Raw genomic sequence first — 15,234 nt, 5'->3', positions numbered from 1 at the left:
ATAATGGGTATACTATTTGAGTTAAGGCTTAGTGTAATATATTTGGGTTTTAAAACAAAGTAGTTTGGTGTATGAGTATTAGGTTTATAAATTTAAGGGTAAATTACACTCAATGTCACTAAACTATTAGTAAGTTTACATTTTGGTCACTTAACTTCAAAAGGTTATAAAATGGTTACTGAACTATTCAAAAGTTTTCGTTCAAGTCATTAGACTGCTAAGTTTTTCTTTTAAAAAACTCCAATTAGCAAGCTCCAATTGATGATTTGACGATCAGTATAATGGATCAGTACCCATCAATTAGTAGAAGAATATACCTTAGATCCAAGTTGATCTAACAATTAGTGTCAAAGATTGGAGAAGAAACCTGTTTGAATTTTGATTTGCAAATTCGTAACATTCAAATTTGTTTCATGAAAATAACTGAACTATAGAAGAAAATGGGAATGAGAGCTTTCAATTGATGCAAGTAGTGTGAACAAAGAAGGTCATACAACAACGATTTTAACAGTCCAATGGCTTAAAAACTTTCAAAAAACTTAGTGATCATTTTGTAACTTTTTAAAGTTGAATGGCTAAAACTTCGTTTAGTGACTTTGGATGTTGTTTACCCTAAATTTAATAAGAAAGATCAAAATTATTCAGTTGTCAATATGATATAATAACAAACAATAAAAAAATATTTTCATCGATTAATATATATATCATATAATAAATTTTACATACAATTAGCAATTTAATTATTGTATATAAAACTCTATTATATATAAATTTTACATACATATATATATTATTTATCTTTTTATAAGAGAAATTTAATTATTGTATATAACTTTTACATACATATATAATATAATATTTATCTTTTTTATAAGATAAATTTAAATTAAGTTGTCATTATATAAAAATAAAATGAATTATTATATTTAAAATTAAAATATTTATAATTTAGAAAATTCAAACCACTCAACTCTATTTGAGCTCGAATTCAAAAAAAATTTTGATTTGGGTTCACTTGACCTCACTCTTCGCCACCTCTAATCGCCACATGACACTTTATAACTAACTTGAAGTGCCATGTGACCCATTTTAATTAAGTTTTATTTCAACTATTTTTAAACGCTTGTAAATTTAATGGATTAACAAATCTAGATAAAAAAAATTACGGAAATGAAAAAAAAAACTTTATAAAACTATGCTTGAAGCCTATATAAATTTATACATGACATCAAATATAAATTCAATCAGTACTCGTTACTATATGTTACACTTTACTACTTTATTATTATACCATATTATTAAAAAATTATTTAATACATCGTCAAGAATATTTTTAGGCTCCACACGTGAGTTAAGGGTTTAACAAGTGTATTATAAGGTATGGTAAAAATAAAAATAAAAATATGAATAAATATTGTCACGCTTTCAACCTACTTGTAGAGTCTACAAAACTCTATTGACAAGATATCAAATAATAATAATAATAATAATAATAATAATATCTAGGCATAATGACTTATTTAACCCGCTTAACTTTACAAAAAATCATTTTAGTCATCCATTTAAATTTTCGTCTCTTTTAGCCATTGAACTTGTATTTATTTTTGGTTAAATTACCTAAAATTGATGAAAAATTTAACGTTTATTAATTTTATTGATGTGACATACACATAGATTGCCATATGGATGACATATTAGCATTTAATTAAATTTTAAAATTAAAAATATTTTTTTATCATTTTATACTTATCATATAATTTAAATAAATTTTGATTTTTAAAAATAATTTTATAATTTTTGAATTTTAAAATTTTAAAATTAAATGCTTACGTGGTAATCCACGCATATGTCATGTTAGCAAAATTAAAAAATTAACTTTTACATCCATTTTGAGAATAATTTGAAAAAATATAAATTTAAAAGTTTTAAAAATAAAAATAAATATTTTTATAAAATTGGAATACCATCTAAATTATTTTGCTTAATTATAAAATATCTAACTGTTTTGAACCAACTCAAACCACATATATTTATAAAGTTATATTAGTAATAAATTTTTAAAATAATTTTTTATTTTTTATTAACCCACTTAATGCAAATGCTACATTTGGAATGGATTAATCTTCGTAATGATGAAATAAATATAAAAGGTAATGAGGCCTTCCTTTTATATCATGCCTTTATAGCTATTTTTAATATTATTAATAAATGATTGAATTTTAATTTTGTCTTCTTTAATTTTTTAATTAATATAAAATTCCTCTCAAATTTGAAATTTAATTTTATATTAAGCCTTCTTTTATTCACATGTCCATGGAAATTTTCCTTTATTTACTGTATTAATTTCATTTTTATCCTTTAGTTTTTAAATTATATAAACATGGTCAAATTTCCTTTTCAGTCTCTATTTAACGCTCAAATTTGATATTTAATTTTTATATTTTAATTTTTTATATAATTTAGTACCTCAATTTTAGTTTAAATATTTTTATTTTGATTAAAATATTGAGGTAAATTTTAATAATTATTAACATAGTTTAAAATTCAATGTTAAATCCAAAATCATTAAAATGTCATTTTTGTCACATGATTATTAAATTGAGTATATTTTTAAATTTAAAATATCACATCAATAAATTTAACAAAAGATTTTTACCGATGTTAATACTTTTTTTTTTTTTCAAATCAACTAGACTTTTTATAATAACTTAAACCAGAACAAAACAAAAGGATAGTTTCCAGCAGCACTGGGCTTGAATCCAAAAATAAAACCAACAAATTCAAAAGTAAAAAAACAGCGGGACCAAAACCAAAAAGGAATGACCCATGAAAACAAAATTAATAAAAAAAGAAACCTAACCCTAATCCAGTCAATAGCAACAGCTGGACACCACAATCCATTGTCTCTTCAAATCACGGTCTCAACTTTTGATGATGGCAGATTCCAAAAGATCTTTTAATCTTCTGCTATCAATTTCCATGAAAGCCTTTTCTATTCTTATCAGTCTGGTTGTCTCGGCCGCCGTTTCTCCATTTCGCGACGAACATAGCTTAGAACAGCACCCAGCAGGTAATGTCCTTCTCCCTTTTTCAATGCTTCTTGCGCAAGAATATGGGCATATTCATTTTCTGCTTTAGGAATAAAATGAAAACCAATTTCCTAGAAATGAACCTTTTTACTGTGAATATCTCTGATGAGTGCCCCAATAACTGATTTGTCGAGATCTGTAGTTTGGCATTTCTTTATTACCATTCTTGAATCCCCCACTATTTCCAGAATGCTAAAACCCATTGAAATTCCTAACCGAATGGCTTATAATCCTGCATGTGCCTTCACCGCAAACGGATATGGTACTTCGGTGTGAATAACCGTCTTTGATGCCAAGATCTCGCCCCCCACATCTCGTATTAGCAGTCCCAAAATAGATTTGGAAGATCGCTTGTCAAAGGCTGCATCAAAATAAATTGTCACCATCGTTCTCCTTTCAGTTTGTTTGTGGCCTCTGTCTATTTTTAAGGTGAGTTTTTTCTCCTCTAAGCCATTCAACTCAGAAATATAGCTATAGATTTGTTTCGAAATATCCATACCCATCATACTTTTTCTTTCATAGATTAACCGATTTCTATGTGTCCAGATTGACCATAGTCCGCAGCAAAAGAGACGACACTGTTGGCTAGTCCCCTGACCAAAAACCCAGATAAGCCACTCCCACTTGCTTTGAATGACATTATTAACTACCCAGGATGATTTAAATTCATCCATACTTCAATTATTGTAGGACAATATTGGAAAATTTAATTGTTGTCTTCCTCAGAGTTACGACATCGGGGACAATGAATTTCCACAACCACTTTTTTATGCTTGAGATTAGTTAAAATAGAGATATAATTCCAGGAGATTCTTCGTATTGTAATTTTAACTTTCGAAGTAAGATGTAAATTCCATATTTTCCTGTAAAAATCTTTAATCTCGGTCTGTATAAAATTATTACTAGGACCCGAATTAGCCTCCTGTAATAGTTTATAAGCACTTCTAACTGAGAAATTACCTGACGGTTCTCCTCTCCGTATGTTGTCTCCTCCAAAAGGATCTGTAGAATTTTCTTTGCAATATCCTCTTTAAAAGTATTAACAATTATATCTTTGTTCCAAGTTCTATTAGTGTCATCAATCAAATCCGGTACTAACTTGATATTTTCATTGTTGGCATCATTCTGTAATCTGTCTGCATCAACTCCCGATATCCATAAATCACCCCAAACAGAAATCCGATTCCTCATGCCAACCCTCCAACATAGACTTTGCTCCAGAAGTCCTTTTGTTGCCCAAACACTCTTCTAGGTAAGCGAAGGTAAATTCCTTAATTGAGTGTTGATAAAATTCAAATTCGGATAGTATTTTACTTTCAAAACTTTGGGCTAGCAAAGAATTAGGAAAATTAACAAGACGCCAGCCTTGTTTGGTTAATAACGCAATATTAAATTTATTAAGGTTTTGAAAACCTAGATTGGTTAATAACGCAATATTAAATTTATCATAGTACTAAAAAATACAGTTGATTTATCATAGTTAACACACTGACCGGAACAATTCTCATATTCGTGCAAAATTTGTTTCAATGAATGAGCTCCTCTTTCTGTAGCCTCCCCAAACAAAATACAATCGTCTGCAAATAATAAATGTGAAACCTGCGGACTATTTCTACTTGCCCTAACCCCTCTAACTATGTTTCCCTTCATTGTGAGCCACATAAGACTAGAAAAGCCTTCCTCACAAATTAAAAATAAGAAGGGGCTCAAAGGGTCACCCTACCTTAGTCCTCTAGTAGGGCGAAAATTTTCTCCAATATGACCATTAAAGACCACCGAATACGAAACTGTAGATACGCATTTCATTAAAGAATCAACCTAACATGGATCAAAACCCATTTGCTTCATTATCTCTTCCACAAAATTCCATTCAACCCTATCATACGCTTTACTCATGTCTAATTTCATCGCCATAAACCCTTTTTTTTCCCACCTCCTTATGTTTTAAGGTATGTAAAATTTCATAAGCTAGCAAAATATTATCCAAAATCAACTTCCCCGGTACAAAAGCACTCTGTGCTAGATCAATACATTTATCTACCACTACTAGAAGATGATTTGCAATGACCTTAGCCATCAATTTATAAAACACGTTACATAAACTAATGGGTTGAAACTGAGTAATATTTGAAGGGTTTGAAATTTTTGGTATTAGAACAATATTAGTTTTATTGATCGAACTAATATCCATACCTCCATTTAGTAGTTGTAGAAAAAAGGATGTAACATCTTCCCCAATAATTGACTAACATTTCTGATAGAATAAAGTCAGAAAATCATTCTCCCCTAGCGCTTTTGTAGGACCCAATTCGGATAATGCCTCTCAGATCTCCACCTGTGTATATCTCGTCATTAGCCGAGAATTGTCCTCATCGAACACACAGCGATCAATTCCTAACAGAAGATGTTCATGATTTCCTCTCCCCCAGCTGAAAACAGATTCTGAAAATAAGATCTAGCAATTACTTCTATTTCCTGAACCTCTTCCGTTTCTCTACTATCATGCACTTTGAGGATAAGATTCCTTCTTCGTCGTTGTATCGCTTGTTTATGAAAAAACGTAGTATTTCTATCCTCAAATTTCAACCAATTCACTCGCGCCCTCTATTCTCAATAATGCCCATCCTTCTCAATCTCAAAATTTAGTTGGATCTTTGTGTCAATAAGCTCTGCCAAATTCTCATAATCTTTTTCGGATTCCGACAACTCTACCAATCTAGAAGTTAACAACTCCTTTTTCTCTTTTCTACTTCAAGGAATTCAATTAGCCCATCTCTCCAAACCTTTCCTTACACTTTCCAGCTTTCGCAATAGATCTCCTATTGAATTATCCCAAATGTGTTGAACCTCCTCAGCAAACGATTCCTCTAAAACCCACCAAGCTTTGAACTTGAAACTTCTTTCAAGCAACTCTGTCTTCTCGTTTCGTAGTGATAAGCAATGAACAATGATTCGAAAAAGAATAGGGAAGATATTAAATTAAAGCCTCAGGAAATATAGACATCCATTTTTCGGTAGCGACTCCCCTATCCAAACGTTCTTGAATATTCGTTTCTGATAAATTTCCTCTTTCTAAGTAAACCAGTTTCCAAAATAACCCACATCCAACGAATGACAATCTTCCAACGCAGTGCGAAATGTTTCCATTCATCTCTCCTCTTGAGGTAAGCCTTTTTTTTTTCAAAGTCATACATAATTTCATTAAAGTCTCTACAAACTAACCATGAAAGCTCATCAGCACTACGCAGATTTCTTAAAAGATCCCACGATTCATCCCTATCCTGCATATAAGAAGAACCATAAAAACCAGTATATCTCCACTTATTACCTTTATTAGTGTCTTCGATTACCACGTCAATATGCCTTTTTGAAAAACTTTGAAGCGTAATACTAACATGCCCACGCCACGCCAAACATAACCTTCCTCTAGAACCAATTGATTCAACATCAATAACATTAGAAAACCAAAACTCCTTCGGACTCTTTCCATCTGATTCCTATTAATTTTTGTCTCCATGAAAAAGACCATCTGGGGATTATATATCTTCAACGAATGCCGAAGTTGTCGCACTGTCCGTGGATTCCCCAAACCACGAATATTCCAACTTAAGATTTTCATTGCTCCTGGTCGGCTTGCCTTTTGGCAGCCGTCGATAATAAAAGATTGTTGTTCACCATTCTTCTATCCCTTATGACCAAACTACTAGATTCTTCGCTGACTGTATACCCTTCAGTCTCTCTTCTTTGTCTCTTTTTCCCCTCCTCTCCTATTAAAACACCTTCTTCAGCATCATGATCCATTGCAAATTGATTCTCCACTATTGATTGATTTCACCCCTTTTAAAATAGGCAGGCGAATTCCTTTCCAAATTAAATCCTAAAATGGGATCAATGATAGATCCACTTCCAGGATTATTTATCGTACCCCATATTCTACTTTCAGATGTCTGATTTCCATCGATATTTCCTCCCCTTTCTCCCTCTTCTTCCTCACGTAACCAGATACTACTTTTTGCTCGGGCTCTTTTAGAATGTGCTCGTAACGAAAGATCCCAGCCCATCTCAATAATCTCCACCCCTAATGCCATTTTTGCCTCGTAGAACGAGTCACTATGTCCCAAACGACCACAATAGGAACAAAAAAATGTTAATATTTCATATTTCAATCTGTCATATGACCGATTTCCATAAAAACATAACCTGCTTTTTCCTCTTTAAAGGATGTCGTACATCCAATTGGATCTTGACTCGTAAAAAATTCTGATATCCCTTCCCCATATTAGCATCATCATACTCCAAGAACGTACCTATGAAATCACCTAATTGCTTTGCCAAAGCCTCAAAAAAGAAACCTGCAAGAACATCGTGGATCTGAACCCAAAAAGGCGTCAAAATTAAAGGGACTCTTAAAGGGTCTTCTCCCTACTACAACGTATTTAATATCAACAGATGATTATTAAAAGTCTATGGTGAGCCCTTCAAAACCCTCTCCATATCCATAATATGAAAAAACTGAAATAAAAATCTTTTTTCCCCTAGATTCAGAATTTGGACTCCTCTGACCGGATGCCACAGATTTGCCATGTTGCTTTTCATAGCCGAAAAGTGAATCACGCTAGCTGTTAGAAAGTATCCCACTAGGTGAAAAATCCCATCTTCCTTTTCTGGGATTGAAAAAGGTTGTATTTGTAAAATCGCTTCCTCTTTTTCATTAAGAGTTAAACCAGCAAATTCAGCTTCCATGAAGGCTGATTAAATTTCACACGTTGGAGATAGTAAATAAAGAAAAAAATACAATTTCCAAAAAACAACTGTCGCCACAGTAAACCAGATTTAAACAAAAAAAACCTAAAACTCTGCCAGAGAAGACAAACAGTAGCGTGCTAGGGTAGCAGGCTATTTTTAACGATGTTAATACTTAAATATAAATTTTTAAATTTAAAAAATAGAAACTAAATTTATAAAAATTAAAAAATACACAGAAAATACAAAAACTTAAAACATATTGTAAGTTTTAAATTGTATCCCTATAATTTAACCCAACAATCTATATATATAAATGGAAGCTTCAAAGGACTTTACATGGGGTTCTCTGACCATTTTTTTTTATTTTGTGGAAATGATTAAATTTCACTGTTGGTCCCTCTAATATTATATACCTATATATAAAAAACCTTGGGCTGACATGTGGCTCTCTCACCATGGTGCCTTTACACAAATGGTTAAATTTCACCTTTAGTCTCTCTAATATGTTTAAATTTGAAATTTTTAAATACTTTAATTTTAAAATAATTTGACCCTAAATTTTTATAATGTTATTAATTAGTCCAAATAGTTAATATAATTAATTTTTCGATTAAATTATTACGTAATAAAAGTATTAAAGATTAACACGTGACTTCCCATTTATTTTAGGTTTATATGAGTGCTTATCTTTTTTCTTTCAATTTTAAAAATGGTTAAATTTTAGTTTTGACTCTTTTATTATGTTTAAATTTAAGATTTAATCGCCACACTTTAATTTTTAATGTAATTTGGTCCTTATAGTTTTATAATGTTATTAATTAGTCCAAATAATTAATTTCATCAATTTTCTGATTAAAACATTAAGTGGTTGTCGAAACCATTTTTTATTTTTGGAAAAAAATAAAAATTAGTTGTCGACTTTAAAAAAACATAAATTGGGAGTCGCCACCAATCTTTTATTAAGGTGTGATTGGATCACCTAAAAAATAGCTTTGGTCTACGAGTTTTAGAAAAAACGGATTCGGGAGTCAATTACGTACGAGGAAGAATTAGCACTCTCGTAACGCTCAAAAATTGGTACCAAATTGATTAATTAATGTCTTAAAATCGAGAGTTTAAAAAAAATACTATCCTTAGTTAAATGAAATTATTTATTAAGACTTTCTCTTTTTGAAAAGAAAAATATCACACCCAATGTGTTAAGGCACAACATTTTATTCTCTTCAAGATGAGTTGGTCCAAAAAACTCGTATAATAAAATTTAAGAAAATATTTAATTGTTTAAAATTTATGAAGAAATCGCAGCCCAATACGTTAGGACACGATTTCTTAAAATCCCAAACATTCAATATTTCCTTTATATATATATATTTTTTAAAAATCTTTATCTCGAGAAATCAACGTGTCACATCTAATACGTTAGGACACAACACATTGAATTCCCGATGACAAGTTTTATTTTGTTTGATTAAAGAATAATCCTCGATTGTTAGATTTTACAAAGAAAATCGAAACCCAATACGTTAGGGCTCAATTTTATTGAAAATCCTAAATATGAGTATTATCTTTATTTTGAAAATTTTCCATTTTAAATTCGAGTAAAAGATAATGTATGTATAAATATCGTGATAACAAATACAATAGTAATAAATACACCAATGGCATAGAAATAATATAAACAAATAAATAAATAAAATCAATAACATGCAAAGCATCAAATAAATGAGCGAAATAAAAAAACATGCTTTTAAAATATAAATGAAAACATAAATTGATAAACAAAAGAAGAAAATAAATAAAAAATATAAAGAGAAAAAGGATACAAAATATATACATGTACATATATAAAAAAAGTATATACATATATATAGATTATAAAAAGATAATTACATATATTAATATTAATTAATTTAGAAAATATATATATAAAAAAATATGAAGAATAATATAAGAAAATATACGTATATACATATTTATCAAAAAATATAAAAGTGTATATATATGCATATAAAAGTTAGGAAATAAAAATGTATATGTATATAAAATGTAAATGTATATATATGTATATAAAAGTTATGCAAATAGAATAATATATATATATATATATATATATATATATATATATATATATATGTGCATGTGTTTATAAAAGTTTTTAAACAAATGTATGTATATATATTATTGTAAAAAATATGCGTATGTGTATATATAGTAATAATAATAATAATAATAATAATAATAATGATAATGATAATAATAACAACAACAATAATAATAACTTAATAACAAGAAAATCAAATTTAATAAAAATAAATAATAAATAAAAAAAAGACTAAATGAGCTTTGACATAAATTTTGGGCCTAAATCCGCAAATAAATGAAGTCGAAAGGACCCTATTGAACACGCCAAAGAAAATAAAAATGCAAGAGAAAGAGAAATTTGAGGGAATACTCTTAAGAATTATTATTACTCCCAACTTCCCCCCTTTACAATGAAGGGAGAGGCCTCTATTTATAGTTGAGCCTCCCCAAATCCAACGGTACAGATCAATTACATCAACGACTAATATTAAAGGGTATCTACAAATTAAATCTCTAAGATTACAAAATCATATCTTCTAAGATTGCATATATCATATCTAAGATCATATCTAAGATTGCATATCCTTGAAGATTATGTTTCTGTAAGCTTGTAGATAGACCTTCAACCTTTTCAAGTAATGGGTCATTTCGATCAAGCCAAATGATATAATTTTGTACTGGATTTAGACTTTGTTTTATTATTTTTGGTTTATTATTTTTTTGTGAGCCCGGGCTAAAATTGGGTATTACAGTGGTTATATCTAATTGGATGCCCTAAGGGTGTTAGAGATGGATAAATAGCTTTTTATTTCTTTTAGGTTTATCTTGTTTCCTTTATTATTATTATTATTATTATTATTATTATTATTATTATTATTATTATTATTTCTATTTTAGATTTTATACTATGTTGAAACTTGGGATTTAATCTATATATCTTATTTTTGATATAAATTGATCCTTTTACTTTTATAATGTTATTAGTTAGTCCAAATATTTAATATTATTAACTATTTCAATTAAAATCTAATGTTAATTTTTCTTAGGAATAGTATTCTAACAAAACAAAATCTATTTAAACATTTTCGATGTTATTTTTATTGTTACATTGTTATTGGGTGATTTTTTTGTAATTTCAAAATGTCGCACCAGTGTATTTAATAGAAGAATTTTAATAGTGGTAACAATTGGACATTAATTTTAAATCCAAATAGTAAATGGTCTAAATTTCTAAAAATAAGATTAGAGTATATTTTAACCTTTAAATTTGTACTTCATAATTTAACACAAGTATTATTATCTACATAACTATACATAAAAGGAAGTTTCAAAATAGACTCCTCATTTTTATTTTATTTTTTGCGTTTTATAAGAAAATGGTAAATTTTCAATTCTAGTCCTTATGCTACACTCAAATTTTAGATTATATAATAACGGCCAAATTTTAATTTTGATCCCTATGTTACATTCAAATTTAATATTCAATCTTTATACTTCAATTTTGACATAATTTGGTACCTTAAAATTTTTTTACAATGTCATTGATTAGCTTAATACTTTTTTATTAAAATGTTGACGTAACTTTTAAGAGTTATTAACACTATTAAAATTATTTGTTAAATTCAAATCCATTACAATTTTTTTATTGTTACATGGCTACTGAGTTATTTTTTTAATTTTAAAATGTTAAATTAATGAATTTAACAAAAGAATTTAATGGTGTTAACGATTGAATCTGAATTTTAAATTTAAAAATAAAAAACTAAATTATTAAAAATAAAAATACTGATACTAAATTTCAAATATAAAAATTACTTAAACTTTGAAGTATGTTTTAATATTCAAATATTTACTAACCAAAAAATTATTAATAAAGGATCAATGCTAGTAACTCTTTAATGAAATGTCATAGGAATTAGTGTTCAACAAAAATGTCTCAGGTATTGCCATTAAATTGGCATATATTGCTTGCGTGAAGTCTACGGTAAATCATTAAAATATAGAGACAGTATTAGCCTACTGGTACGCTGCGTTCTTAGCTGCAAATTTTCAGAATAATTGTCAAACAACAAGCACCCTTTTTCTGCTATAAATATGGAGCTTCACCTCCATGGTTTCAACACACAAACAACTCGGTCGTGTAATAAAGTAACCTAAGAACATGGCATTCAAGCTGAATATATCAGTTTCGTTCATCTGCTTGATGGTTTTGGTGTTAGCCACTGGTTCATATGGTGGCGGGATTTCCATCTACTGGGGCCAAAATGGTAATGAAGGCACCTTAGCGGAGACTTGTGCGACGAGAAATTATGAATATGTGAATATAGCCTTCTTGGCAACATTTGGTAATGGCCAAACTCCGATGATAAACCTTGCCGGTCATTGTGATCCTTATAGCAATGGTTGTACTGGGTTAAGCTCCGACATTAAATCGTGTCAAGCTAAAGGTGTCAAAGTGATTCTTTCGATAGGAGGAGGTGCTGGTAGTTACTCCCTTTCTTCGTCTGATGACGCTAGGCAAGTCGCGATGTATCTTTGGAACAATTTCTTGGGGGGAACGTCGTCGTCTCGACCGCTTGGACCTGCTGTTCTTGACGGGATCGACTTTGATATCGAGGGAGGAACAGGGGAACATTGGGACGATCTCGCGAAATACCTTTCGGGATATAGCAAGAAAGGCAAGAAAGTGTACTTAACCGCAGCTCCTCAATGCCCATTCCCTGATGCTTGGGTTGGAAATGCATTGAAAACGGGTCTCTTTGATTATGTTTGGGTCCAATTCTATAACAACCCTCCTTGCCAATACTCGTCGGCCGATATTGCCAACCTTGAAGATGCATGGAAACAATGGACTTCGGATATCCCAGCAACCAAGATTTTCCTTGGCTTACCGGCAGCTCCTGATGCAGCAGGCAGCGGTTTCATCCCCGTAAACGATCTCACATCCAAGGTCCTACCAGCCATAAAGAATTCCTCCAAGTACGGCGGAGTTATGCTTTGGTCCAAGTATTATGATGATCAAAGTGGATATAGCTCTTCCATCAAGAGCCATGTCTGAGACCTATATATACTCAACTCTTATATATTACTCGTATTATAAATATATGGTCTACATTTATGAAACTATTTTCAGTTATGCTACCTAAAATTGCAGATTAAGATTCAGTTCATTACTTTTTCAATACTGCACATCATACGCGAGTACAAGGAGAATACCATTATAATGCATATTACACAAACAACAATCACCATTGATGTTGTATCATACCCAAGCTTCTCCGCCTCTTCCTCTAGTATTTACAATCCCGAGATTCCGTGTCTTCTTCGTCGGCTTACTCAACTGGAATATCGGGTGTCTGCATAATCGCCTTACACCTTTTCTTAAACTTAGCCGGTCACCATTATCATATCCACTTCTACATTCAGTTTCAACATTTCCCATTTCCCATTCATTTAGTATGTTGTTGCCTGAAATGGACTCAACTTCCTCTTCTCTGTTACTATCCTGAATGCTCCATTGTTTCTCTTCGGGGTCACTTTCGAGTCTACTCAATGTGGCAACCCTCAAGAACTTAGCAGTGGCAGGTTCCTTAGATGCACATGTATCGGTTAGGCCAGTAGGACAATCTGAGCAAGATGGAAGCAACCTGTCCTTGGTAGCGGACTCATCCCTTTCTCGAATCGTCTTTAAGATCAATGTTTTGAGGAAGTTCATCACTTGCACGGCGTGAATCAATGCTGTCAAGGGATCGGCCATCTGCAGTAGGTAGATATATTCCTCTCATTTAGTTTTTTTCCTAAAACTAGTGTTTCAAAACAGAATTAAAGAGAAATCACTTATGGCGGATTCTCTCCGGTCCTAACCTTCCACTCTGCCACTCAGCCGAGATGAGAGGCCAACAATACTATACTACCCCAATGGACAATAATGTTTACCCCAATGTCCACATGTTTAGGCCCTCCATTACTGTCCGAAACAGGGCAGCTGTGAAACACACAAGGTGAACTCACTTCACCAGGCCACTCGCCCCGGTGCAGTTGAACTAGCAAGACCCCTAAATGCAACAAAGAAAAGTACCTGAGTCATATTCGGTGCGAAAACCATCGCGATGTTGCGTGCATTCATTTTGTTGTATTGTTCATACTCCACAACATCTGCCATCAAATTGATAGCCCAATCAAGTAAAGCAGCTTCTGTTGAAGGAAGCAACTTCACAAGCTCAACGCAATCGTCTTCCGTGTTGCAATGCATCACCTGCTCCGGTGTAAGGCAATCGAGCACTCCACTAGGAAGTTCTCTAAACCATGCCTACGAAACATTAATCCGAAACCAGATATGCCGTGAATCGCAAGGCACAAATTCAACCATCACCAAGGTCTAAAACCAGACATGCTTATATATATCTGTACCTTTATCAAACCAGCTAAACAATGGACATCGATTCCGTGCGGTACGACACCTTTGTTTAACTTTTCTCGAACATACTCTTCTTGACTATTTTCGGCATTAATCCGAAATATTCCTTCTGCCTTCAAATGAAACACAATTAAAACACAATTTAGTCATTAAACCAACATAGGCTAAGACTCTTACCTTAAGACCTCCTTCATCATAAAAACGACTCTGCATCATAAGAAGAATTGTTGGCAAACTATTCCCTTTACCATCATAAGAACACTGCATTGACTTAGGAGAAACCCCAAAAGCACTTGCACTGTAAACATGCAATAAACAGAAACAGATCAATTGAGTTCTTAGAATCCGTAACCAGAACTTTCATGGATCCAAGGCTAAGAAGAAACAAACCTGGCACTAGGAACCTTTGAGGGAACATCAGGTTGGAGTTCAGTAGGTAAGCCGAGGAAGCCATTAAAGCAGTCGAAAGTAACATGAGAGACATGCTTGACATCAGTTGGTAAGCTAATATCCAGGGAAGATATGTCGTCGGTGTCCACACTGCAAGTGACTAATGACTTCCTTAACAACGCTGCTAATATATCCATAAACTGGAATTGGTTGTTGTCTCGTCGTCCTCCATGACTACAACCAAATCTCGATTTCGAGCTTATCAATGGCGTCGTAGCAATAGGGTTCATCCCATCTTCTGCAAAATCTTCTTCTTCTTCATGGTCGTCATTGGTCTTGGTTTGGTGAAAGAACTCACTGAGTCCGAGCAGTCCACAAGATTTGGATCGAAACAACCCAGCCATCGTTCTCCCTCGTCCGAAATCTTAAGTTAAAATATGTATTATATGAGAAAATGAAAATAACAGCTCTTATTAATTATAAAAATGCATTAAAATTCAACTTAAATTA

General features: G+C 31.6%; 2 protein-coding genes and 1 long non-coding RNA gene across 4 annotated transcripts; 2 read left to right on the top strand and 1 right to left on the bottom strand.

Moving 5' to 3' along the window:
- Nucleotides 1-2,756: 2,756 nt before the first annotated feature.
- Nucleotides 2,757-4,152, top strand: LOC105763945 (uncharacterized). Of its 2 annotated transcripts, XR_008192031.1 has the most exons (3): nucleotides 2,868-3,070; nucleotides 3,278-3,518; nucleotides 3,636-4,152. It is a non-coding gene; the product is annotated as an uncharacterized LOC105763945 (long non-coding RNA). The 2 variants fall into 2 exon arrangements; XR_001124482.2 differs by having other exon boundaries at nucleotides 2,757-3,518.
- Nucleotides 4,153-12,058: 7,906 nt separating this feature from the next.
- On the top strand, nucleotides 12,059-12,975 carry LOC105763944 (hevamine-A). The gene has a single exon (XM_012582350.2). The coding sequence runs from the start codon at nucleotides 12,079-12,081 to the stop codon at nucleotides 12,973-12,975; it is 897 nt and encodes a 298-aa protein (XP_012437804.1). The 5' UTR covers nucleotides 12,059-12,078.
- A 10-nt stretch (nucleotides 12,976-12,985) lies between these two features.
- Nucleotides 12,986-15,234, bottom strand: LOC105763942 (rho GTPase-activating protein 5). The gene is made up of 5 exons (XM_012582349.2): nucleotides 14,725-15,234; nucleotides 14,512-14,632; nucleotides 14,328-14,447; nucleotides 13,996-14,226; nucleotides 12,986-13,674 (listed from the first exon to the last, which is right to left on the bottom strand). The coding sequence occupies exons 1-5, from the start codon at nucleotides 15,126-15,128 to the stop codon at nucleotides 13,180-13,182; spliced, it is 1,371 nt and encodes a 456-aa protein (XP_012437803.1). The 5' UTR covers nucleotides 15,129-15,234; the 3' UTR covers nucleotides 12,986-13,179.

This window comes from Gossypium raimondii, chromosome 12 (genome assembly GCF_025698545.1).
Source record: "Gossypium raimondii isolate GPD5lz chromosome 12, ASM2569854v1, whole genome shotgun sequence".
NCBI classification, from domain to species: Eukaryota; Viridiplantae; Streptophyta; class Magnoliopsida; order Malvales; family Malvaceae; genus Gossypium; species Gossypium raimondii.
The sequence above is the reverse complement of the archived record's forward strand: the minus strand, read 5'-3'. Positions and strand labels throughout refer to the sequence as shown.

Coding starts and splice junctions, on each gene's coding strand:
- LOC105763944 (XM_012582350.2), top strand. CDS start 12,079: ATGGCATTCAAGCTGAATATATCAGTTTCGTTCATCTGCTTGATGGTT.
- LOC105763942 (XM_012582349.2), bottom strand. CDS start 15,128: ATGGCTGGGTTGTTTCGATCCAAATCTTGTGGACTGCTCGGACTCAGT. Junction 14,448..14,511: donor ATGATGAAGGAGGTCTTAAG/GTAAGAGTCTTA, acceptor TTTCATTTGAAG/GCAGAAGGAATATTTCGGAT. Junction 13,675..13,995: donor TCGCACCGAATATGACTCAG/GTACTTTTCTTT, acceptor TACCTACTGCAG/ATGGCCGATCCCTTGACAGC.